Consider the following 26,143-nt stretch of genomic DNA (forward strand, 5'->3'; position numbering starts at 1 on the left):
TGATCCTCATTGCACCAGAGTGGCCGAGACAATTGTGGTTTCCGGACTTTATTCACATGTCACTCTATCCACATCTCCGGCTGCCATGCAAGCCAGATCTCTTGACGAAATTCGGGGGACAAATGTTGCATCCCAACCTCTCCTCTTTGAATTTGGCAGCATGGCTCCTGAGCTAATACTGTACTGCCACCTGAACCTACCACAGAACGGGATGGAGATTCTGAAGAAGGCAAAGCAGCCATCCACTCGATCTTTATATGCCTTCAAATGGAGATGAATTTGCATCTGGTGGTCATCCAGGGAGATTGACCCTACATCTTGCCAGGAGGATTTCATTCTCCCATATTTGTTGTATCTTGCTAAATCTGGCCTGCAATTTTTTCCATTAAAGTCCACTTTGCAGCTCTCACTGCATACAGGAAAAGTCCTTCACAAACCTCTTTCTTTAAGACTCCTGTCATCAAAGATTTTACAGAACGGTTAAAGAAGGTCTTTCCTCCTTTTAGGCACTCTTCTCCGCCTTGGGAACTTAATGTGGTTCTCACATCTGATGCAACCACCATTTGAGCCTATACATAAGGCATCTTTCAAACACCTCACTTGGAAAACTGATATCTCTGTTCTCATGAGCCATACACAGTCTTCCACGCTTCCAAAGTAGTTATGAAGACCCATCCCAAATTCCTCCCTAAAGTTATCTCCTATTTTCATGTGAACCAGACTATGTCCATAGCCACTTAATTTTAAAATCCATCTACTTCAGCGGAGGGAGCTCTTCACTCTCTGGATGCAAAGAGGGTTTTGACGTTTTTGCTAGACAAATCCAAGGGTATTAGCAAATCTCAACAATTGTTCCTTAATTATGGTTCGGTTCGCACTGGTCTGGCTACCTCCAAACAATCAATCTCCAGGTGTCTTGTCTCTTGCATTCTGCTCTGCTATCAGCTAGAGTTTAAGACTCTTGCTAGCAGACCAAAGACGCACTCTACGAGGGGCAAGTCAGCCACAACTGTCTTGATGAGAAATATCCCATTAGTAGATATTTGCTAAGCTGCTACATGGAGGTCGGTCCACATGTTCACTAGGCGTTATTCTCTTGATTCTGATGCTAGGACAGATGCTCAAGTACGACAGGCTTCCCTCACAAATCTCTTTGCTTGACTCTTTCTTCTCGTTATTGTTCTGTCTACTCCACCGCTCTCAGGGGGGGATGAGCTTGCTACTCTGTTCAACACTTATGAATATACATGGAAATCCCCTAAGAGAAGGTATAGTTTCTTACCTTTAGCTCCAGTTCTCTCGTGGAGTATTTCCATGATAGTCGTAAGCAACCCTCCCTCCTTCCCGGTGGATTAGACAGACATTCTCATGCTCCTATATAAATCAGCTTGTACCGCCTATAAAAATAACTAAGGTAACTGCCTCTGGCTAAGCATGATGGGATATTGGAGGCCCTAGGATTCTTAAAGACACAGTCTCCTTTTTTCTTTCTTTATAATGACAGCCTATGAACTATACTGTCCTGCACTCCTTCATCCTTTCTTACACAACAAAAGGGTTTCTGAGGGATTTTTTCTGTTAATTTAAAAAACAATTAATGCATTAAATGCATGTCTCCTTGGACTATTTCCCTTTTGTTTCAGCAAGATGAATAATTTTGACCACTGTAGCCTAAACCTATAGGATGAATAATAACATTCTTAAGTGACTATGCAGGCCTTCCTGAAGAAAGGCAAACTTAAGCACTTAAGAAGATATATTGGAAAACGCGCTCCGGGTTCCCCTCAGACAGGCAGGAATATTCAACAATTATGACTATCATGGAAATACTCCTTTAAGAGAACTGGAGTTAAAGGTAAGAAACTATACTTTCTAGTGCCTTAGCTGCCCTTCGACCCTCCATCTTCCATTGGTGGCCAAAGTGGCTAGTCAAGCTCTGTTTCAGGCGAGGTATGAAGTCCATTGGATTTCTGTAAATCAATGTATAAGGCATCAGCGCGAGTGGGGAGCAAGTCATCCCCATCACCCTCATCATATTATAGTGTCCCCTACTCTGGCATAGGATCAAAGTCAGAGCCAAAAAGATATTGAAAAATTTGCTGGTAGATGTGATGCAGTGGAGGCACTTGGCTAGAATCGGGTTGCATGAATACCAGTTGTGCATTTGTGATTTCGTAATGTGACACTTAGGGCTTGAGCTGAAATGGGCCAGGGTCCAACATTGGCACTGGCATCGGATTATCCTCTGGTGCTAGTGCAGTCAGTACTGCTGCATCGCTTTGTTCTTCATCCGAGCACGCAACTTGGAGCATGAGTGTTACCTGTGTGAAAGCTGTGTCACCTTTTGTTTCCTAACATATAACTTCACCTCCTGGTGTTGGATCACCTTCGGGCGAATAATGGCGTACTTATCACATGAGTCGTGCCCCCTGAGATAGACACCAAAGACTCACCTTGTGCTAGTCTATGGCTAACATCTGCTTCCTGCAGTCACGGCATGGCTGGAAACCTTTTTTCGATGGGGACCTCGTTCCATATCACACTTTAAAATCATTAAAAGTAATCAGTAAACTGACAAACAGGAGTGTAGCTCTGTATTCCCTGCATAAGGCACGGAAGCAAAGAAACGGGTATCAGTGTGCAGGTGTCAAGTCATTGTGGTACTGCATGGCACAGTTGGGAACACTGCTATGAAAAAGTAAGCAGATTTCTTTTTTCCATTATCACAAAATGAAGTTGGGAACATTCCATTCCACTAAGCTTAATCGTACAGGACTGTGGAAGAAAGAAACAATCCCACCATACTTATATAGATGTTTCAAGTGTGCGAAGAGATCATACACAAGCTTCATATCTGTGCTGAAATTATGACTTGCCTTTTATAGAATACTTGATATCCAATCAAGAACTAGTTTACACCAAAAGACCAGGGTCTGTGATGTTGTTCTTATGTATAACCAATGTATGCCTGAACCATGGCAAGCAAACATATTACAGTCTACCTGTGAAAATAAAAAACCTGTAAAATAAGCATTTGTCTTTGTGATGAAAGGGGAAAGAGGAGGGAGATAACTGGGTATGTTTTATCAAGCAAAGGTTAGATTGAATAACTGTTTATACCCAAATGCATAGTTGACACTTGAAATGTGACTAGTTCATAGTGTATTGAAGTGGGTTCTCAAAGTGCAGTATTGAATAAAGAAGCAATCCCATTATGTGGAATTCTTCAATAATTTTTTTAAAGAGATTACATTTTGCAACACGTAACATGCATAATTAAAGCTATTGTTAAAATCAACATTTATTGTGTTTTGTTTTTTTTCTTCCATTTTCAGGCCTATTTGTGGTGTGGCAAGTATTCAGTCTTCCCAAAGCAACACACCACATCATAACACTCCTGGAGTTCAAGTCTCTCCTTATTCCCATTCAGGAAGCTCATCTGTACCATACCGCTCTCCAGTGGATAACTCTTCCCCTCTACTGATGCCTTCAAATCTGCAGAGTCCTCAGACCCAGGAACAACAAGAGATTTTAGAATGGCTCAGAAAATTACGCTTACATAAGTACTACACTGTCTTTAGTCAGCTGTCAATGAAAAAGGTATAGTTTAAATGTTAGATGGTGTGTGTGTGTGTGTGTGTGTCTATATATATATATATATATATATATATATATATTTATATATATTTTTTTTTCTTTTTTTTCAAACAGTTCGCTGGTTTCCCTGCCGCTTTTGCGGTGGCGGGCTCAAGCGAGGTAGCGATCCTCATTCAATTGTCCACAAAGCCTTTCCACGATGAAAAAAGCGTTCTTGAGCCCAGTTCCTTTAGCGTGATTATTTATTCAGAAATAGCAAACAAACACCCGACGCGTTTCGGTGCCACTGCACCTTGGTCACGGGTAATCAGCAGTTTGTGAAAAGTGCTACATATAGTGTTTGAACCAAACATAAACATAAAAGTAGGACTACCTGCCCCAACTCAATAGTAAAGACCTTCAAATTTGGCATCCATTTTGTAATGGTCAAATCGTCACAAGTTACTGTTCCAAACATTTTGTAATTGCCACTGATTACAATATCTTATAGAAGCGACATAAACATAATTGCGCGTGGTAATTTCAAAACAATTGTAGTGATAAGTCCAGCTCAAGTGAGCATACTACTACAAACCAAGATTTTATCTAACACCGCGCAGTTAACCAATCTCGCTGTATACTACATTTTGCGTACCACGCGGTCTGCGCATTTTCCTGACCCCAACATTCAGTGACCCAGACCCCGAACTGATTGAAGAATGGGTACATAACAACCATCAATGTTCAACGACAATGCTGAAACTGCTGATAAAATACGCATTAAAGGACACTGAGAGATTGGCAAGAGAAATCGATCAAATTACATCTCAACTGAAAAGCCAATATTCGGAAAATGAATTTGAAATAGAAATGAAAAAACTCACCTCAAGGTTGGAAAAGGCTGAGGAAGAAATTAAAATGAAAAAACAAAGTAAATTTTATCGCGATCAACTAGACTATGAAAGGGGCCAAATTTTTACGTTTGGCAAAAAATTCGATTATTTGAGAGAACTCAATCAAAAAGTAATGGGAACCGAAACGCGTCGGGTGTTTGTTTGCTATTTCTGAATAAATAATCACGCTAAAGGAACTGGGCTCAAGAACGCTTTTTTCATCGCGGAAAGGCTTTGTGGACAATATATATATATATATATATATATATATATATATATATATATATATATTATGCATTTGTTAAATATATATTTTTTCAGACCCCATTCATAGGTTGATATTGGTACTTTTGTTCATAATTACTGATGATATGTTTCTACCTGATGTAATGCAGTTTTGCTCCCTAGGATACTACAAATGACGGGTTGTCTTATTTTGCAAAACTAATTTCAGACATCTAGTACTTGCCATTGTTATTGAGAATCTCATTCTTTGCGGTTTGACTCTCCAATACATTCATTTATGCATTGGATTTCATCCCACCACAATCTTTACATGCAATATTTTTCACAAACTATTTTCAATCAGACAAGTATCTACATTGCAGCTCAGTTCACATGGCCGTCATTGGTTATGAAAATTTGCAAATGCTGCTATTAATAAAGCAGCATTTAGTGGTGTTTGTATGAGTCACAGCTAGCACATCCTTTTGAATGTTTATCAGAACAGCTAGTTTGATTCTTCAGAATGCAGTTTGTAACTGATTGATTGGCTAATTCTTTCTCTGCACAAGGTCTGTTCAGAGAACTGGCACTTAACAAAAAGAAGCGATGCTGGGGCAAGGTAGAATTAATAAATAGTAACCCTGCCGGCACATTAATTGCCTGAAAGTAATATTCGCCTTGGAGTCGATACTGAACACCAACTCTCATAGGTGACAATTCCACACATTATATGCATACATCAGGTGAGGGTCAGTAGCTGGAGTTATTGGTTGATTATGTTGTATGTAATGCTATAGTATACCCCTGTATCACATTTTCATTTTAAATCAACTTGAACAATATTTTAAACCAATTTTAGCTCCTGCAATTTTTTAGCATTTGTGTGTCTCGTTACTCTGAAATAGGTCAAAAATAATTTAGGTTTGGGTATCAAGTACTTGGTAGGTAAGATTAATTCTCAAAGTTTATTTAGATAAACTTAATTAGCATTCTCCTTCAGGGGATAGCCATTGATTATAAGCACTGAATAGTTCTTCCTACGTGTGAGATCCACGAGTAAGTATTGTAAATATATTTTGTTCCATTTTCGCCAAAATTTTGGAAGCTCAAATTTTTTCATGTCATTAAGTATTTTTGCAGCCTATAAAACAGGCTGTGTTAGCTAATTCCATTAATTTACTTTTAGAAAGGTTGATATAATATTAAAGAATAGAGGTTACTATTAAATGAGTCATTTTTCCTCAAAACCTACTTGCAAACTTTTTTTAAAGTAAATTGAATTCAGTGGATCACCACAGTGTAGCCATTTGGCTGCAGTTACGTTAACGTGAAAACTGTCACTGCACCTTTAAGGACCCACAGTCCTCCAGTATCCCATCATGCTCAGCAGCTGTCAATTAGCTCAGGTCTTATTTCTGGTTCCTGGTGACCGGTTCTTGGAGCACTCAGCTGTGCCTTTTTGACTTTTTTCCACATCATTCTCTTCAGATTTTGTTCAAAAAAGCATCACTCAGTCTTTTGACTGTTAAAGTGTTTTTTCTGTCATCTGTGACAGAAAATATGTTTCTTCACCGAAAATGCTATCTTTATTTGTGAAGTGTCCTTCTTGTGGGATAAAGAAAGGCAAAGTCAGATCCTCATGATCTTTGTATACTTTGCCTCCCTGACAGTCACATCTCAGACTGATGCCATCACTGCAGGACCTTTTCCAGGCTCACCCTGAAGGTCTGGGAGAAGATTCATTTGCATGGTAAGGAGGATCTGCGCAAACAGCAGGAGATGCTATCTGAAGGAGCAGTGACGTTGTGTGAGTGAGGAGAAGGTCTGTCCTCTACCAGTGCCCTACCACCACTCTCTGAGGACTCAACAAGAGGATGAAAACAAAATGTCATCACAATGAAAATGTAGGCCACTCCCATTCAGTGTTGAGGGCTTCAACATTGAGATGAGGTGCCAACTTGTTCGCTGTCGAGGTCTTGATCGCCGTCGCAGAGAATAATACAGTCTATGCCGTTAGACCCTTGCTAAATTGCCTGATTAGGGCCCTTGCAGTGCTCCCTCTATTTCCTCCACTGTTAATTCCTTATCTAAGGCCTCCCTGTCTCCCTTAGAGGGGGTTCGTAAGGGCAGGGTCTTCAGGAGCTCCACACAGTCTTCGCCTGACCGGTGGGACTGGGAGGTGTATACCTGTTCATAGTATGTAGCGAACACTTTGGCTATGTCTTCGCCCATGGTATGTACCCCTCCCATTCGATCGTGTATCTCGGTGACCCAGTTCCAGCCTTTGTCTCGTTTATCTAACCAGGCGATGAGTTTGGTAGCCTCATCCCCCACATCATATAGCCTCTGCACCGCCAGGGCGTGTGCCCTCGCGGCGTTCTCTGTAAGGTCCCTCAACTCTTGTTGCCATATTCAGAGACGGTGGACACTGCCCCACCCTCCCCAAGGCCTCCCCCCTCAAGGCATCTTCCTCCAAGGATCTGATCTCCTCTTTCAATGCCCAACTGCGGGCTGCCTCTTTTTATCTTCACCCCATGAGAGCCTGGACGTGCCCTCGGATCACTGTCTTCTAAGCCTCCCATAGGATGCACGGCGAGTCCACCGAACCATCTTGTCTCATATCAGTCTTGACTTCAAAACTATACTCACTTCCTCACACCTTGCAGTTGAAATTATCATAGAAGCTCTTGATGAGAACTACCTGCTGTGGTATGCCATAGGCTCTCAGTATACGCCAGAGGCTGTCACAGTGGGACCTTTTAAAAGCTTTCAAAGTCAATGAAGTTCATGTATAGTTGTCACGGCGCCCATGCATTTCTCTATCATGTTACGTAGAGTAAAGATCTGATCAACTCACCCTTTACCCTTGCAAAACCCAGTCTGTTCTTTTCTTAAATGCTTGTCCACTGCATCAGAAATGTGCTATATAATAATTTTCTCCAGGATTTTACTCTGAATTGACAGAAGGGTAATGCCACACTAGTTGTTACAGTTTGTTAATGTTCCCTTCTTTGGAATTCTGATGATGTCGCCATTGTTCTAGTCATCTGGTGCTTTCCCGCTAAAATCGATGAAACAGTGGTTGAAGGATCTTGGCTGACGTTTCAGTTTCTGCCTTGAACATTTCTGCATTCAGATTGTCTTGGCCAGAAGTGTTTTGTGTTCTTGAGAGATAGGCTGGCGGTGACAATTTCTTTCTTCAGTGGGGTCGTGTTCATATCCAAGTCTTTCTCTACTTCTTGGATGACAACTTCGATTGTTGGTACCGATCTGTTCAAGACCTCTTTTAAGTGCTCGACTTAGCATGCCTTCTGCACTTTCTTTGTTGTGAGTTGTCTGCCTTGCTTGTCCATGATCGACCACAGAATGCTAGGAATATGAAGACCTTCCTTCACGTACTTGCTGCCTCCTCTGCTTAGCTGGCAAGTTTATCTATGTACGCCGACGACTCTGCTCTTGCCATTCTTTTGAATGCCTTGTTCACTTCTATGTACTGTTACTTTTACTTCTCCTGCATTATTTCAGATTTGGCCTCCATGAGGTGCTTCATTTTGCCATGTTGAAGTGCTGTCTTCCTGAGGTTTTGCGTTCTGTTTTTCTAGGCTTCAGCTTCACAAGAGCGGTCATTAGGTGGTGATCACTACCGACATCCGCTCCCCTCCTCACTCTGGCTCCTTGCAATGAGCATCTCCAGGTGTCGCTTATCAGGTAGTTTATTTGGTTTCTCTCTCTGCCATTGGGTGAGTACCAAGTTAGTTTGTGAATATCACAATGAAGGAAGAGAGTCCATCCTATGACCAGATCAGATCATTTGTCATTCATTGTTCCACAATCTTTCTATCCCATGGCTCTGTAATGCTTTGTCTTGTCAATTCCCACTTTAGCATTCAAGTCCCCCATCACTGTCTCCAGGTGTTTAGGGAAAGCTGCAAACTCCGCTTGCGTCAGTTGTCGGACTTTTAATCTGGCTGTCGTGAGTCTGCTGTTCCAAAACCTATAGAGAGGTTTGAGAGGGGATTGGGTAATTCAGCACGTTCTGCCTTCTAAATTAACAATCGATAAAGGTGAAACTACACAGTTCTTATGAGCAGGATATGTTTATCCACTACACCTCCTCGAGCCACAATTTGTGAGCTCGAGCAGTTGCTCCCTGAAACTCTAAGTGGCCCTCTCACTTTCAGGAAAGGGTCTGACAGATCTGGGCCTCCCTTTGTGAGATAATCACTATCACCACTTGATGTGTGACTATGGGTACACAGATTACACATACTTTACTGACATGTTTAAATCAAAAGTAGATTAGGGCATATAATCCAGTCCTAAAGAATTGCAATTGACTCTTTTTGAGCACACAAGGTAAGACATATGTTGTCCTTATGAGAACATAGGTCCATTGTTCTCGCTATGGGTTCTATCTGTTTTTAACCTTGATAAAAGTTCCCTGCAATAACATTTATGGGCATTTGGCAATCCATTACCAGTTTTAGTTTTCTTTCTCCCAATCTACCTCATCCCTCACCATAAACTAGGCACAGGGCATTATTTCTCGGCCTCATCCCCAGCAGCGCAAGTCAAAAGATCTCCGGCAAAGTGCCCCCCATCTGCAGTGCCCGCCCAGCAAGTATATAGGCCCAGTAATGAAGCATGCCACCTAGGTGGGTGAGGGCTTGTGCATCCTAAAAGGGATAATCCCCGACTGATTTGTTCTCAATCAAACGCCAGTGAAATGTTTAATACTTATCAGAACAGCACTCCTTCTTGTTGATTAGTATGCTGTTGACTGACTTCCACTGAAGTAGGCATTCCTCTGTCCCCTTGATTAGGATGATGGCTACTCCTTTGATGTTGGTCATCCTCCCAGAGTAGAACTGTCTTTCCTATGGTGATTTTCATCTTGCCAGATCTGGGGCACCTACTTTTGCTGACCCTCTGGATGTGTAGGTTGCAATGCCTCATCTCAGATGTTCTCTAAGCCACCTTTCCTATGTCATACAGAGTCTGTACATTTCAGAATCCAATTCTAGTCTTGCACTTGGCACTCAAAACCTCGTCATCCTGTCAGTAGTTTCTTTGTGGCTTTGACTACTGTCAGTCATGCATGTCTCATGCAGGAACACTGGAAGTCCCTCGTACCCAGACAATTTACTGATTCTTGCTGCTGGTTCTGTAACAAAGGCTCTTTATAGGACAAGGTTATTAGCATTGTGCCCAACTTCCAACCTGGACGACCAGTGGATCGAGCTTCATTTGGTCTCTACCCTTTGACCTGTCCAGTTTAGGTGACCCTGCCAGAAAACTAAGTCCCCGCTTTAATAGCTCTCTGTCACTGAGACATGCAAGCCTCCTGACCACTCCAAGCTGGCGATCCTCCGTGGGTTTTCATGACATTACAACAAATGCCTTCATCACACATCCTTTATCACACGATTAATCAGGACGAAGCAGAGGGACAGCACACAGGAATCTTTAGAAGAGCAGTTTATTAGGCTTGAACTGCTCCCTCTGTTTTCTTAAGCAATCATCACGCAAGTGCGAGTTGCATGTATACCCCAAGTCAGACCTACACTTTTCGGCCATAGCCTTCTACAGGGTCATAGAGTTAAGTGTACAGAGTGTCTTTTAAAGCTACTACTGCTCCCTTTCCCATCACTAGTTTAAAAAAACATTGTATATTTCTTAAAGGGGAAAGACACATTTACAATAATTCAAGAGTAGAATATATCATGACTTCATTGATTGTTGGGCAACATAGCTGTGAAGTAAACAATTAAAATGCACAATTTGAGCATTTTAAATTTCAGACAAGCAGATCACATGTGAGGGATACACACTGTTTCTGTTCGTAGGTTCTTATAGCACATTGTGAACTATGGTTACATAACTTAAGCTTCTCACAGGATTTGAGTGGAAGTTTTTATTGATTGGTGTATCGACAAAACGGCATCTATGTCTTAACGTCACCTCAAATTAAAGGTACAAGATCAACATAAAATTCTATATGACATATGGGTCAGAGAATCATAGTGGATTACTGGATATATGATTATGCTATTACAGATGATCTGAAATTACGCTTCAGGAGTGACATTTACTTATGTATAAGGAGAAATGCTTAGTTAGAAACGTATAGGAGGAGATAAAGTGCAACGTTTGTCCTCTATATTACACACAGAAAGTAAAAGTGCAATGTGTAATTGCTATATTGCACACATATGTACGAGGTGCGATGTGCTTCCCTTATGTTGCATCTAAAATTGCAGTGTGCTCGGTCATTCTAAAATGCAAACAACGCCTCTTATAATGATGGTAAATATTTAGCGAGAAGGTGTATCAATATACTGGATGTAAAGCACAACATGATTACACATGGATATATAAAGTGCACCTAATTATTTTTAAAGTGTTCATGTAGATCCAAACATAGTGCAAAAAGTGCAATGTGCTTCTCCTGTGAAGTTCAAAGAGTATGAGGTGCTACGTGCTACTCCTATGTTAAAACATATTGACTCCTATACTGCACTTACTGATATAAAGTGCATGGTGCTATTCCTGAAGAATTCAAGGAACATAAGGTGCCACGTTCTTCTCCTATGTATGAATATATAAACTCCTCTATTGCACTTATTGATATACAGTTTAATGTGCTATTCCTGTGAAGTACAAAGAAGTTGCCTTGTGCTAATCCTATATTCCATCAGAACTACTTAGTCAAGACTTCATCCTACAGCTAAAAACAATATCAATATCAATTATTGTCTAAAAGTAATATGACAATCCTCTCCATATGTGTCTAAAACAGTGTGATTCTACTTTCTAAATGTTAGAGACAATATAGTGCAAAACCACAGTTTCCTAAATTTCATATCACAAAAGCAACATGCTTCCTATCATTAATCCCTATGCCTGGTGTGTGGAGACAATCTCTTGGTACATAACTACATTTCATTTTAACCTTGGTAGCAGGATAAAAGGCATTTTCAAGTAAGGTTAGAGAAATTCCATAAATGATCAAAAGACATCATGGGGAATACTATAAAAATGTGTACAGTTCAGCATCTGCATTCAGGCCCCATGGGATCTCGGTTCCCAGCCTGAATATCCACTTCGATTCAGCTCTTCTCAAGGCTGCTTCTCTATCTCCTCCTCTGATTTTAATCGAAATATGTTCAATGCCGGACAGAAAAAATGTATTCTCCAGTTGGCCTTCATGATCTTTCCAAATGTGTTTTGCCATTACATATGTGAAGCCTGTGTTGATTACGGCCCTTATATGTTGCAATATGCGCAGCTTTAGTTTGTTGACAGTGCTGCAAACATATTGTCTGCTGCAGCCACATTCCAGGTGGTAAACTCTGTGAGTGGGCTTGCATGTTATCCTTTCTTTGATATGCCTTTTACTGCCTTGTATGGTTGTTTTCTCCACTCTGTTGCGTCCATACAACATGCTTTGCATTATGGACATTTGGAGAAACCGTTACATATTAGCCAATTGTGCTTTTGTGTGTTTTTGTTGGTAAAATAACTTTAGGTTAAGAGGTCTCCAAGGGACGGCACCTTTCTGTATGTGATATTGACATATTCAGGTATGAGATGTTTAAGTTCATGATCCTTTTTAAGTATGTTCCAATGTTTTCCAATTGCTTGTTTGATGGCTTTGTTGGATCTATTGAAGTCCGTGATGAACCTGGTTACTAAATTTTCTTACGCATCAATAGATTTTCTCTCTTTTTTTGTTTTTGGGCTGTCATCCCTGCATCCTCCAGAACAGCCTTTGGGTATCCTCGTCTCTTGAATCTGTTGTACATCCCATTTATCTGTTCCGCATACTCATTATCTTCAGAGCAATTTCTACGGGCTCTTAGAAATTCTCCGTACGGAATACTCCACTTAAGAGCTCTGGGGTGTGCACTGTTGGCTGACGAAATGCTGTTACATGCAGTGGTTTTACGGAATAAGGTGGTTCTTATTTTTTCATTTTCGATGTATATCCAAGTAATCAATTGAACTCTTACTATATGTATGGGTGAATTGTAAGTTGTATATATATATATATATATATATATATATATATATATATATATATATATATATATATATATATATATATATATATATATATATACACACACACACACATACGTGTGGGTGTGTGTGTGTGTGTGTGTATTTATATATATATATATATATATATATACACACCCACACACACACACACATATATAAATAACTTGCTGGTGATAGGTAGTTATAGTTAGTTCCATCTTTTCTAATAGACAAAGCATTTTTTGTTGTTGGCTATAACGTTGATACAGTTTGACACATCTTCACAAAATTTTCAAAACTAGTACACAAGTTAGTTCATCTGTTGCCTGGAAAGTTTCCGGGTTATTCATGAAGGGGGAGTGATGTTATATTAATTTGTAGCGCGCACTGATACTCACGAGTGTCCCGGTGCGAAGCCAAAAAGGATAAGGGTGTCTGTTTAAGCGAAAAGATGTGTTTTCAAGTTTTTCTTAAATACTGCTGGGTCCTGGATGTTGCGTACGGCAAGGGGCAGTGCGTTCCAAGCAACAGCGGCCTTCCTTGCCAACAAACTCCCTCCTAGCCTCTTGTATTTGAATTGGGGAACCTGAGCAAGGCGAAGGGACGTAGAGCGCAACTGTCTAGATGGAACATAGAAAGAGAACCGTTTTTGTAGAATGAAAGGGCCAAGGCCATGCAGAACTCGGTGGGCCAAAACCAACAATTTGAACTTCACCCGTTCCTCCACACGGAGCCAATGCAGTGAGTGCAGGTGTTATCGTACGCTGTTACTGGCGAGATGTCCAAAAGAAGTCTGGCTGCCGCATTTTGGACCACCTGGAGCTTTTTCAGCAAGTAGCCCGGAATGCCAAAGTAAAGAGCATTGGCATAGTGTAGCCAGGACAGAATGAGTGCACAGGTGACCGTTTCTCTCGCTGCCTGGGGAAGGAGAGGAAAGAACTTCCTCAGAGTCTTGAGGAGACCAAAACAATTGCTGGCCAGCTTCTTGATATGGTTTGAGAAAGAGAGACTCTCGTCAAACCACACCCCCAAATTCTTGGCAGGCTTCACTACAGAGGTGGGCAAAGAAATTCCCGGAAGTTAGGAGGGAATTTTCCAAAGAGGAGAATCTCTGACTTCTCCTCATTACACTTTAATTGCGCAGCCGCTAACTATTTAAAAATGGATGTTAGACAGTGGTGAACCGAGGAGACTGACTCGTCGTTATCATCCCAAGTAAATAGCAGCTGGGTGTCATCGGCATTGGCCATCAGCTTGGCCCCCAGGCTCTCGGCCAGATAGACTAAAGGTGTCACATAAATATTAAAGAGAAGGGGACCAAGGGAAGACCCCTGGGGAACTCCCGTGGTCACAGACTGAAGAGAGGAGGTGGACGGAGGAATCCAAATCTGCTGGGCCTGACCTTCTAAGAAGAATCTAAGTAAGTTCCAGGCAGTACCAGACACACCGATCCTGGTAAGTTGCGAAAGGAGAAGGGAATGCGGGACCATGTCGAATGCCGCCGAGAAGTCAAGCAGAATTAATGCTGCCCTCCCGCCGGCGTTCAGTCACTCCCGAATGGCCTCCACGACCTCCACCAGGACTGATTCGGTGTTGTGGGAAGCCGGGAACCCTGACTGTGCTGGATGCAGAATACCCTCCCTCTCAACGAACACGGTAAGTTGTTTGTTGACAACCTTCTCACACACCTTTGCCAGGCAAGAGAGAAATGGGCCGGTAGTTCCCTGGATTAAGAGCGACGGCTTTTTAAAAGTGGTAGAATCCTGGCCTGCTTCCAGGCCGCCGGGACACTGGCTGTCTGGAGAGACAAATTGGTGATGCTTTTCACCTCTACTTTAATCGTCTCTGCTGCTGCTAGCAGTCTAGCAGGGCAATGATCAGAGGGTGAGCCAGATTAAGAACTTTAGGAGTCAGCCAAGTCCACCGGCTTAAAAGCATCGAAGCGATGTGCAACGTCAGCAGGTGAAGGCAAAACAATTGCCATGGTCCCAGTGTCACCGGGCGAAAAAGCTGCCTGAATAGTGCGGATCGTATTCAAGAAGAAATTCGAGAGAGTATCGTACCAGGTGACTGAGGAAAATGACACGCTAGCTTGAGCCGAAGGAGACATTAAGCTCTGAACAATCGTAAAAAGTTCTTTAACGTTGTTTTTAGCAGAGACAATACGGTTTGAATAAAATTGGCTTTTGGTAGAAGTTATGGCCTCATAATAGACCTTCTGTTTGATTCTGAGCATCAGCTTGGCTTCGGGACACTAATCATGTGATGGGACACGCGCTCAAAATCTTACATTCGTGTTTAAGTGCTTTAAGCTCAGGGCTGAACCAGGGCTTAGAAGGAGATTCCCTAGACAACATGGGAGAGCACTGCAGGGCGAGTATGTCAACTGCCTTGGAGACCCAGCTGGTAAAACCATCAAGTCGATCCTCAAGGTCACCCGAGAGGATAGGCCTAGAAGTTTCCAGGACTTGGTTGAACGCACAAGGAGCAATTCTGCCGATGGCAGGTTTGCGAAATGAACGTGCTAAGGGCTCGGGATTAGTCACGTCCCGAGAAAAGTATGTCACGAAGTGGTCAGACCAAGGTTGGTGAGTTAAAATGATTAAAAAGTTCCTGAAGGCTTGAAATATTGTGCAAACAGGCAAGTCAGTGCAAATAACAAAATAAAGCTGTGCTAAGTCAGCAGTATCACAAGGTAACAGAAAAACCCCTTTAAGGCGCCTGTGTCCACGCAGCGCGCATTGAAATATCCCTGGCTGACGAAAAATGCTTTTCCTCCATGCATTGTCTGTGGGGATTTTGCCAGTTTTAGACATTGCTACAGCCCGAACCGCTGAATGGAATTGCACCAAATTCTGCAGAAAGCTAGATCTTGGTCCACAGAATGTGCCTTTTCTGATTAGGAGTAAATCTGTGCAGTAGTTTCGGAGTTTTTAAGGGAAATATATATAGATATCTAGGGATGCGGATCTGCGCTAAAATCAAGGCCCTGATTGGAATGCCGCAAACTGAAAGGATAGTTGCGGCTACTATTTTGTTTCGTAGATGGGATCCCGGAGAGAAAACATAAATAAAAACACACATAAGGGGTCAAGATAGAGGTATCCTTACCCCATAGGACACATAGAGGAGTCTCTGAGGGACCCCTAATGTACAAACAAATTGCCAAATTACAGCCAAAAAAAATTGTGTAGATCCACCGTGGTGCACAGCGCAACACCTAGTGTAAATCTGTGGATCCGAAGCGCAATGGAAAGAAAAAAACTCACCCACTCAAACACCATACCTCCGCCGCGCACACTCAAAGGCTTTGCACAGCGTGGGATTGGGTGCATGCAAGGGATTTGTCATAGAGCCTGGCCACAGACCAGGCCACCCGTGCACAGCGGTGGTCATAATAATGTACGGTAAATATATATTGCTTTAAAAATATGAATTTCACAAAAAAATAAAAAGGTTACAGGGACATTATAGTTAGGTTGACGGTTTGCCTACACAAAACCGTAGAAATTAGCTATCATTCGTAGCCTGATGTTACTTTCAACCATGTGTTAAAGTTTCTTCACATAAGTATAACTATAAGTAGGGGGCGCTCTAAGGCGGGCTAGCAAGATGGCTGCACATTTGTGAGGTTCCTGGAGTCTGGGGAACTAAACAACCATTTCCTGCATCCGTAGTGCCTGTCAAGTGCTACAAGTGCACACAAGTTGGAGGTAAGCGTGCAGGGAAATGCTGTAAGGCAGAAAAACCGGCTTGCACGATCGGGACAGTGCTGACCGCGACAATCGCGCAAAGGGCCAGAAGCAGAAGAGTGCGCCGCTGCAGCGACCTGCCGTGAGAAGTTGGCAGACAGCGGTCGAGGAACACATACCGTATAGATGCAGTGCCAAGCCTGAGAAGATATGGTAGGCCGAGGAAGAAGCTGTGGTGCCGCTGTACGGGACTGATCCCCAGGGGCCCACTACAGAGAGGCTGATGTCGCGCAGCGAGAGAGGTACGGGGGCGCCGAGATAAAGCGCAAAGCAACCATCATACGCACAGCACTGTGTTGGAGGGAGGGTTCACCTCCCAACATCATGGTCATGAGGCAGGGGGCAGCATTACCGCCCCCTCCCTCCCCCCCCTCCCCCCCCCGGCAGACCGGCATCCCGGGTGGAAGAAGACCGGACGTTGGAGCCATACTGCACGGCCGCTGCCTCGCAAGAGATAGCACAGCCCGCCACTTTGTGCAGCAACGTGAGTCCTGGGCTGAGCAGGCAGAGAAGACTGCGGCACCCCATAAGGCCACTGCGGCCTGGGGACAGTAAAAACAAGGAAAGCTGAGAAAAAGACTGCGGCTCCAACGCGAGATGCAGTTGCTGTGGGCCCACCGCATGTCTGAGGGGACGGTGAAGACTGGGGCAATGGGACAAGGTGCTGCAAAAGTAACGAGGCTACAGCAGGAGGGGTCACTCCCCCTCCCCCCAGTTACCATGGGTGTGAAGGGGGAAGACACTCGCACCCCTCCCCCATCTACCTCCCCAGTGTTTCTGGCATCCGGGACGTGTTGGTAGAGGTGATGTCTAGCTAAACTCACTCATTCGCTCCTCACCTGTGGGTTCCCGGCCTTGGAGGAGACACAGCGACACCACCAATTCATGCCCAGTCGCAGGCCCTGAACCAAACAAGGAGAGAGCACCGTGACAACAACTCCTACTGAGAGGGGAGGCCACTGTGGCGGAGGATCGAAGGCCACTAGGCCTGCAACGTATCCTGTGGGCACGCAACACACCTCCGTGCCCCCATACGGAAAACTATATTCCGCCTGCCTCAAAATCCAGATCAGACGACAGTGAGGTACTCACTAAGGGGTTCATCCGCGCCTCTGACATTTGACTGCAGCGCACTAGTGGTGGAGCAAAAGGCCTGATAGGCAAGTGGGCGAAATCAGGAGAGCCAACGAGCCCTATGCAATACAGTGCGCCCCTGCACACGATATTGTTGATCGCATAAAACCTGGGGTACGCGGGAAAAAAATGGGTAAATCAGACGGTAAACAATCAAAGCTGTACTTTGAGCCCTGAAAATCAGCAAGGGGGCATAGTCATAATCGAGATCTGGAAATGACGGAAGGAAATGATCCTAGCCAGCATACAGGAGAGAAAGATATGAGAACGTTTTTGGTAATGATGAAGTGTAGCCTCACCTCGATCGAATCTGAAATGGATACCATGTGCACTTGTATGGATTTTATAACCCAAAAACTGGAAAAACAATATGGCAGTATAGGCGAGGCAGAGCATAGAATATCGGATCTCGAAGACAATACATCCTGCAGAAATGAGCAAGTGAAGGAAATGGATTGCCTTCTGAAGGTCATAGCGGCTAAAAATGAAGGCCTGGAAGCCAGATCTAGACGCAACAGCGTATGAATCCTGGGTATACCCGAATCTACCAACACCGGGAAGATTGAGGAATTTGTGGAGTGCATGCTGGTCACCTGCTTTGGGAAGGAGGCATTTTCCTCGCTGCTGGTGGTTGAAAGAGCACACCGGTCACTCGCGGTGAGGTCTTCCCCTGGGGCGCCTCCCAGGCCTATAGTGGCCGAACTACTCTACTACAGACCCTGACTGAGCACTACGAATGGCTAGAGAGCAACAGCCACTAGTGTTCGAGGGGCACAATATCGTCCTGTTCCCGGACTTCACAATCGCGGTCCAAGAAGCAAGAAATAATTTTCTACCTGCCAAGAAGAAACTGAAACAAGCTAACATCACATACGCGATGCTGTACACGGAAAAGCTTCAAATTACTCACCAGGGCAAACAGCATTTTTTGCGCATCCCCACAACAAGCAATGGAGTTCTTAAAAAGTTGCCCAAGAACCCTGGGCGGGTAGGAGGTTCTGCACCTGGAAGCGGAGCTACCTCGTCAACATCAGACATAGACTAAACAGAGGAGTGCACCATGCACTGACCGGGGCGAGGCCCACTCTGCAACGCGGGGCTGCTGTGGACATGCACGGCACACAAACACCTCTCCAGGCAGAAAACTCTTCCTGAACAAGGGAGGAGAAACTTGTACAATACTGCACTCTCACAGACGCAGACTGAATGGTCAGCCTTGGGCTTAATATCAACACGGGCACAGCATCACTGTCAGTAAAATGGACACTACGGATGCATCACACTGCATCCCCAGACACCTCTCTCCCACCCCCACCCACACATCGTTGCACTATACAGGGGAGGCTCTGCACCGCCCTTTGAGCAAGACAACCCAACAGGAGAACCCCCACAATTCGATAAGGAGTTCTCACTCACTATTTGTTAAATCACCTTCCTTTCTTTCTTCGACACATTCTGTTACTCTTTAATGTTGATACTCCTTTTTTTTAATTTTTTTACTCCATTTCTTCTGTTTACTGTTTTAATGCAGCCTCCCACAGCACTTCTGCCTGTACAGACCAAAGCTGCTGGAATACTGCAACACTAGGATGCTTGGCTATTTTGAGGGCAAGTTGGCCTGCGAGGGGGAACAGCTGGGGGGGCATTACACTGCAATTTGAAGAGGCCGATGTGCGTGGGGGGGGGGTGGGAGCACAATAGGCAACTCAGCACATACAGAGCAACTGAGCAGGAAGGCAGATCTACATAACCAGATAAGATTAGTAAGAGACCCAGGGAGGGCATCATGGTAGAAACCTCAAGGAATAAAAGCTTACATTGCTGGTAGCAACAAGCAGGCAGGTCTGAACTTACTAACATGGAACATCCGGGGACTAGGGAACCTGCGAAAGAGGCGGCACCTACTAAACTACCTAGATAGGCACAATATACATATAACCCTATTGCAGGAAACACTCACGGCCCTGGGGCCTGCTCCCACATTTGCTGCACGTTGGGTAATGCATAAATAGTTTTCCTCCTACTCGAGAGGAACAGTTTTCCTTGTACGGAAGCAGGCCCCCTACGTGGTAGAGGGAGCCCTAAGCGACCCTCAAGGAAGGTATAACATAATCTGGGGAAGGCTGTCCTCCCACTCAATTACATTGGTTTATTGCTATGGACCCAACACGGACAAGATGTTTTTCACCTCTCTGTGGGGCCTGGTCGGCAATATTGGATCCTCCTATGTTATCTAAGGCGGCGATTTCAACCTCACTATACAACCAGCCCTTGATTGCTCTCACCCCCAGCCACCGCGTCATACAAGGGCTCAGCGCCAATTTCAGTCAATCATGGAGGCTCATTGCCTGCTCGACGCCTGGCGATTCACTCATCAAATGCATAGGGAGGGCGCATGCTACTCCACGACTCACTCCAGCTGGTCCAGACTGGACTTCTGGCTGGTGTCCAGAGGACTCGGGTCTTGGATCACTTGCACTCAACATCGGGCTAGAACATACTTGGACCACTCCCCGGTTTGTCTGCGGCTGTGCCCACCGGGAATCCTCACCAACCACATGTCCTGGAGGCTCCCTACGCAGTCACTACTAGACACCCCCTTTAGATTGGAATTGGGGCAGGAACTAGAAGAATTTCTCAAACGCAATATAGAATCGGTGCCCACCTTGGCAACGGTCTGGGAAGCTCTGAAGGTGTCTATACGGGGCATATGTATTGCTAAATCAGGGGGAATATTAAAAGACATCAGGAACACCTTGGGGGACCTGGAGAGGAAGCTTCGGGATCTGGAAGGTGAATTGACTTCTCCTCGGGCAGAGAAGGCGCGTGCAGGCATCAGGGTAACACTCAGAGTATCAAAACACAGCTGAACATGAAGGACTATCCTGAGGTAAGTACCACAGAGCCGAGAGATACGGAGGATGGGAAAGGCTAGGGAAAGCGCAAGCAGAGATGACACGCAAACCCCGTTTTTCCAGTTATATCATGGAGATCCGTAGTGCAGACATGACCTCCCACAAAAACACTGAGGAGATACTGCACGCCTTTTTGGCACATTACTCCCCGCTTTACACATCGCCGAGAGCTGGCCCCTTAGACATAAATCCTTATCTATAAACAGTGGAGCTGGAATGGCTGAGTGACAACCAAAGCAAATGTTTCGCAGCTGGCTTTGAGGACGATGAAATAGGAGCTGCAATTTTGCAACTGGGGTCGGACAAAGGCCTCCAGACTGTCGGCAGAATTCTTTTAAACATACATAGACATGCTAGCTCCATTACTTAAAAAAACGTTTGAAGAGGCATTACAGGTCAGAACGCTCCCACATACCATGGGAGAGGCCCTCATTATATCCCTTCCAAAGCCAGGCAAGCCCATCGATAGTGCGGACTCCTATCGGCCTTTGTCCTTAATAACTTATGATGTAAAATTATTGGCTACATTTTTGTCAAATCGCCTAAGTCTGCTGATGGAAGGTCTGGTACGGCCAGACCAGGCAGGAATCAATCTCAGGGTGGGCCACCTCACATAACCTATGCACCTTGTTCTCAATCATACAAGACATAGACCTGGAGCTAAATGCAGTGGCAGTCTTCTTTGACGCCACTAATACCTTTGACTCTCTTGAGTGAAAATATTTGCTGTCCGTATTGCAGCGTATGGGCTTACCCTCACGATTCTGCGCATGGGTACGACTATTATATTAGAAACCTGTGGCAAAACTGCTTATCAATGGAACACTCTCCACTGCGTTTTCTATAACCTGAGGCACCCGGTAGGGCTGCCCACTGTCCCCGCTCCTATTTGCCCTTGCGGTGGAGCTATTAGCAGCTTTTCTCCGGCAACACCACCAGGAATGTGCATTGAGATATCCTACTAGGCACTTCCTAGTGTCACTTTACATGTATGGCATTACACTCTGTCAGGGATCCCCAGGAAAATCTCAATGGGGTGCTATGAGAATTTATCCGATTTGGAGATTACTTGGGCGTCACAATAAATTGGGAGAAATCTTAGATCTTCCCTCTCACTTATAATACCCCGCCCTGTCACTCGGGCTACCCACTGAGCTGGAGTGCATCGGAGTTGAAATATTTGGGCATAGTTGTCACTCGAAACAGAGGAACAAACTGAGAGCAAATTACAGCAGGTGTTAGACTCCATAACCGATTCCGTTTCCCAATAGATTGCTCTGCCCCTCTCCATGGCAGGACACATAGCGCTCTTGAAAATGATAATTCTGCCACTACTGCTGTAACTATTTATAAACTTCCCCTACGCTCCTGGGCGCCTATTTTTCAGGAACCTGAGGGCACATTGAATTTGCCTTGCCTGAAGGATAGGCTGCCTAGAATCCTATGGATCACTCACCTTTTTCTAAAGGGGGTTTTGAAAAATTGGATCCAGAAATTTACTACCTGTGTGCACATGCACACTATATGTTGTATGCGTTTCACCCTCCACCATTTATAGCACATCTTGCAGTGGAGCAGGGGTACATGGCTCCCACGCCACTAACTGGATTCCTTGGAGTCAACTGGGAAAGGGTGGGCGTAGGGATTCCACGGTGGCCTGCACAAAGGCAGCATGGAAGAGCATCGCACAGCGAATGCATATCCCTATGGTGTACTCTCCCGCATTACCATTAGACTATCAAAGCAACCTCCTTTGTAACCCACGAGGGAATCTGCCGCCGTATTCTGCACCTTTACGCTATAAACACATTGGGGGGGGGGGGGGGGGATCTGTACCTCAACGGGAGGTTCCATGACAGAAGGGAGTTCTTTGCGGGGCACGACCCCTCTCCGATGGGGCTGTTCCTCTACATTAGGTTGAGGCAGGATGTTGTGGCGGCCACTCTGGCTTTCCCGAAGGAGCTGCCAACTTTAGCTCTATTGTGTGCCATTCTTCAAACTGCTAACCCTTCCCATGCAGTGGTGCAACTGTACTGTAGTGAGCTCGCTGCACGGAAACAGCCCCAAGACAGGTCACAGGAAAGCTGGGAGGCAGAACTAGGCTTTTCACTGGAAGAAGTCAACAGATAGAAAATAAAACAGTCGGGGGGGGATAAACAAAAATCTCCACTGTGATGGAAAATATCTGAAAAACGTTGTTTCTCTTAGAAAACCCTCACCCACCAGGGTTACCCCTTGGTGGAATGCTTCATCATTGGGTTTCATCCTGATCCGCCGCGGATCGAGGCGTGCTGCAACCAAACAAATGCGCGGGAGCACTTTAGAGATAACATCTATGATAAAGACTGTGATTGGTGAGGGGAGTGTTAAAGATGTGCTAACAGGTCAAAAATACCTGACTAGTAGGACCCTTACTTTATTCCTACCTCTATCCGGTATATTTAAAATCAGGGGGTGCTGTTTGAAGAGGTAATTGTTAATGAGTTTAACTCTTCAAGGTGGTCAACATGTTTCAAGCCTTTTCTCTAATGGCTCTTCGTCAGGACTGGTAGTAAACCTGTTCCGTGCTGTCATCTAATAGGATCACTTTGTCTTGCATACCATGCACAATTCACATAACATGCATACGATTTGTTAAACCTGTAACGTCATTCCGTATCTGTTATAAAGAAAAACAGTGGAGAGTTTAAAAACAACGTGTCAGGCCTTGGCTGATATATCACGATTATCAAGTGAACACCAAGCTGTGGGGGGTGCGATTAGAACGTATATACATTGGGTGGTCACACAGTGTGTAAAAACCATGTTCTGTCCACCGACATATAATTACGTGCCGTGGCTGGAAAAAAACGCCTATACATAAATATTGGCGGTACAGTTATTGACACAAAAAACACCAAGAAGAAACCTTACATACATTTAAGATGCCATATTAGTGCGCCATGGTCGTGACCTGGGGGAGGTGGCCTGTAGTCACACCCTACAGCAAGGAAACAAGGAAAACACCTTGTTTTAACTATAGTTTCAAGAAATAAATAGGGCATGATCCTTTTCCAAAAGTGGAGAAAACGGGAACCTCCCCTTGGGGCTATAGATGAAAAACAGGTGGCGTCCTGCCAAATTGCAACTCCCGCCCAGCTGACTTACTTCTTCAAGGCCATCCTCAGTGTATTGTGCCTAACTGGAGACCGCATCTTACCGATGTGTGTCCCAGGCTGACTATTTCAGAGAGACGAGTTGTGGAGCACTTCGTTATTCATCTCCAAAACGAAACACTAGACCGCTCTGGTCTTCTAAAATGGCCGGCTGTAGTGGAAAACTGCTGGGGACATAGGATTATTATCATAGATGTCACAAATGCAGGACACAATTAATCTTGGGAGACATTTTTGGTTTAAATAAATATATATCAAAAAATATCGATAAATATTGGGCAAGATGTTACAAAACCAGTAACGTTCCAAGAAGAATGGTAAATCCACTGTGGCAGATTCCTTCTTTTTATGACTAACCAGGATTCAATATTTTATAAGCAAAAGGATTTTTCATTCATGCCTCATTCACTATAGGTAGACACGCTCTGTTATTTTGAAAAACATCGAGATTCGAGTGTTGCAAAATCTAGAATGTTCATATGTGGAGGACTGTTAAATCCACAGTGCCAGATTCATACTTGTAATGTGTATCCAGGATACAATATACTGTGAGCAAAAAAGGGAACTTTTCATTTATACCTAAATCACTGTGCAAACAAAAACTGTTATTTATAATTAATCTTCTGTGGGTGAATGGGAACTACCAAAGGCATCCTTTCTCTGAGATGCTTGTACTATACAGGTCCATCAACCCATTGTGAGTTTCTGAAAGGAGGACCCTATAGGAAGGAGTGGCATTGTGAGTGTTACCTACAAGAGGAGATATAACAGTATACATTAGCCCACTTTTTTAGAGAAGACCCCAAGGGATGTTATCGTTGAGGCCCTGGGTGTTAGTTTTGAGTTTGAAAACCCATCTCTGCTCTTTTTGGAACAGCCTTTGTTCCGAGTTTTCTCACTGGAAGCTGCACAGTGGACGTACTGCTGTCAGCAGAGCAGAAAGATAACAGTGAAAAGCAGGTTACGGATTATTCATTATAAATATCTGCACAGGATGTATTGCTCCCCGGCACGGCTGTGTAGGTATGGCCTGAAACCCACAGACCGCTGTGAAAGATGTGGTGCAGAGGGAGCGGACTTCCTCCATCGGGCCTGGTCCTGTAGACTAGTTCTCAACTTCTGGGAGGAGGTTGGGAAAGCCATATCCCAAACGGTAGGAACACATATAAGCCTTACCCCACTCAACGCATTGCTCAGCTATACGGAGCATATAGAGGCATCTGTCAGAAGATTTGTGGTCCTAGGTTTCCTACTATCCAAGCAAAAAGCTGCATGTAGATGGGGCCGGGGAAGGGCCCCTAAATTCAAAGAATGGTTGCAGGATCTGGTATACTGCCAAGAACAATTAACCACATACTCAGAGTTTTTGCCAATGAGCACCAGACCTCGAGATATGTGGGAGCCGCTAAAGACCTACTTATTGCACACCCCACAAGGAGCAGACACTGGAAGGGACCCTTGCGCATCACAACATGACATGGCTGCCTAACTATCATCCTTTGGTGCACTCCCGATGGGGCGTCCAGAACAAGCCAATCAGTGGTTATGTTACCCAGATGTAAAACGCTATATTACATTGCAAAGGTTGGAAAGAAGATAGACTATGTTATTAGGTCGAGCCCAGCGGTAGCGAGCATGCGCTGCTCGCTCTGCGAGAATGCTGTGGTAGAGTATGGGAGAGAAGCCGCGCCCACTCGCCTTCCATATTTTTCATTGACTTGTGTCGTCTTTCGTAAATGCGGCCTTCAGATTCATTAATAGGCCTGTTAGTCCCTCCTTAGTACGGCCTTGTCTTAATTTGTAACCTCCCGTGGCTACTGGCCCCTTACTTCGGTTATTACACTGGAACTGTTATTTAGTCTGCAAGCACTATTTTACTTTGAGTTTCTCTTACTGCAGGCTGGACACGCGATGCTTAAGCTGAAACCGCTTGTGTTTTTATAAGCATTGCGGCCGCCCCTGTAACACGGGCGCCTGCTTTCAATCACCCGGCATTATCTCGTGTCTGTTTCAACCCCCCCCAAGTAAAATGGATTTAAAAAAGATTAGCGAATTAAGTCATGTGAATTCCAGGAAGCACATAATGGTGTGCTAATTGGCTGACAACAGCACATATGTGTTACATGTCATCTGCACTAAAACAACCTTTCAAAAGCCTGTTTTATTAACACCACCTCCACCAATACCATCACCACCAATACCAGTACCACCAATACCAGTACCACCAATACCAGTACCACCAATACTACCACCACCACCAATACCACCACCACCACCACAATCAATACCACCACCAATACCACCATATACCACTACCAATACTACCACCACCAGTGCCACCACCACCAATACCACCATCACTAATGCCACCACCACCAGTACCAATACTACCACCTCAGTGCCTCTCGCTCACTAGTAATAGCAGGGGGACTGTACGAGGCCGGAGCTGC

The 26,143-nt window shown here is 44.4% G+C and overlaps 1 protein-coding gene across 1 annotated transcript in view; it reads left to right on the forward strand.

Annotated features, from left to right (window-relative positions):
- Window positions 1–26,143, forward strand: part of ZCCHC14 (zinc finger CCHC-type containing 14) — a 680,296-nt gene that overhangs the window by 433,621 nt on the left and 220,532 nt on the right. The window contains exon 8 of the mRNA XM_085639437.1: window positions 3,336–3,600. Within this exon, the coding sequence (XP_085495563.1) occupies window positions 3,336–3,600 (265 nt within the window). The remainder of the gene's footprint in view (window positions 1–3,335; window positions 3,601–26,143) is intronic.

The sequence above is a fragment of the Triturus cristatus genome, chromosome 12, assembly GCF_964204655.1.
Source record: "Triturus cristatus chromosome 12, aTriCri1.1, whole genome shotgun sequence".
NCBI lineage: Eukaryota > Metazoa > Chordata > Amphibia > Caudata > Salamandridae > Triturus > Triturus cristatus.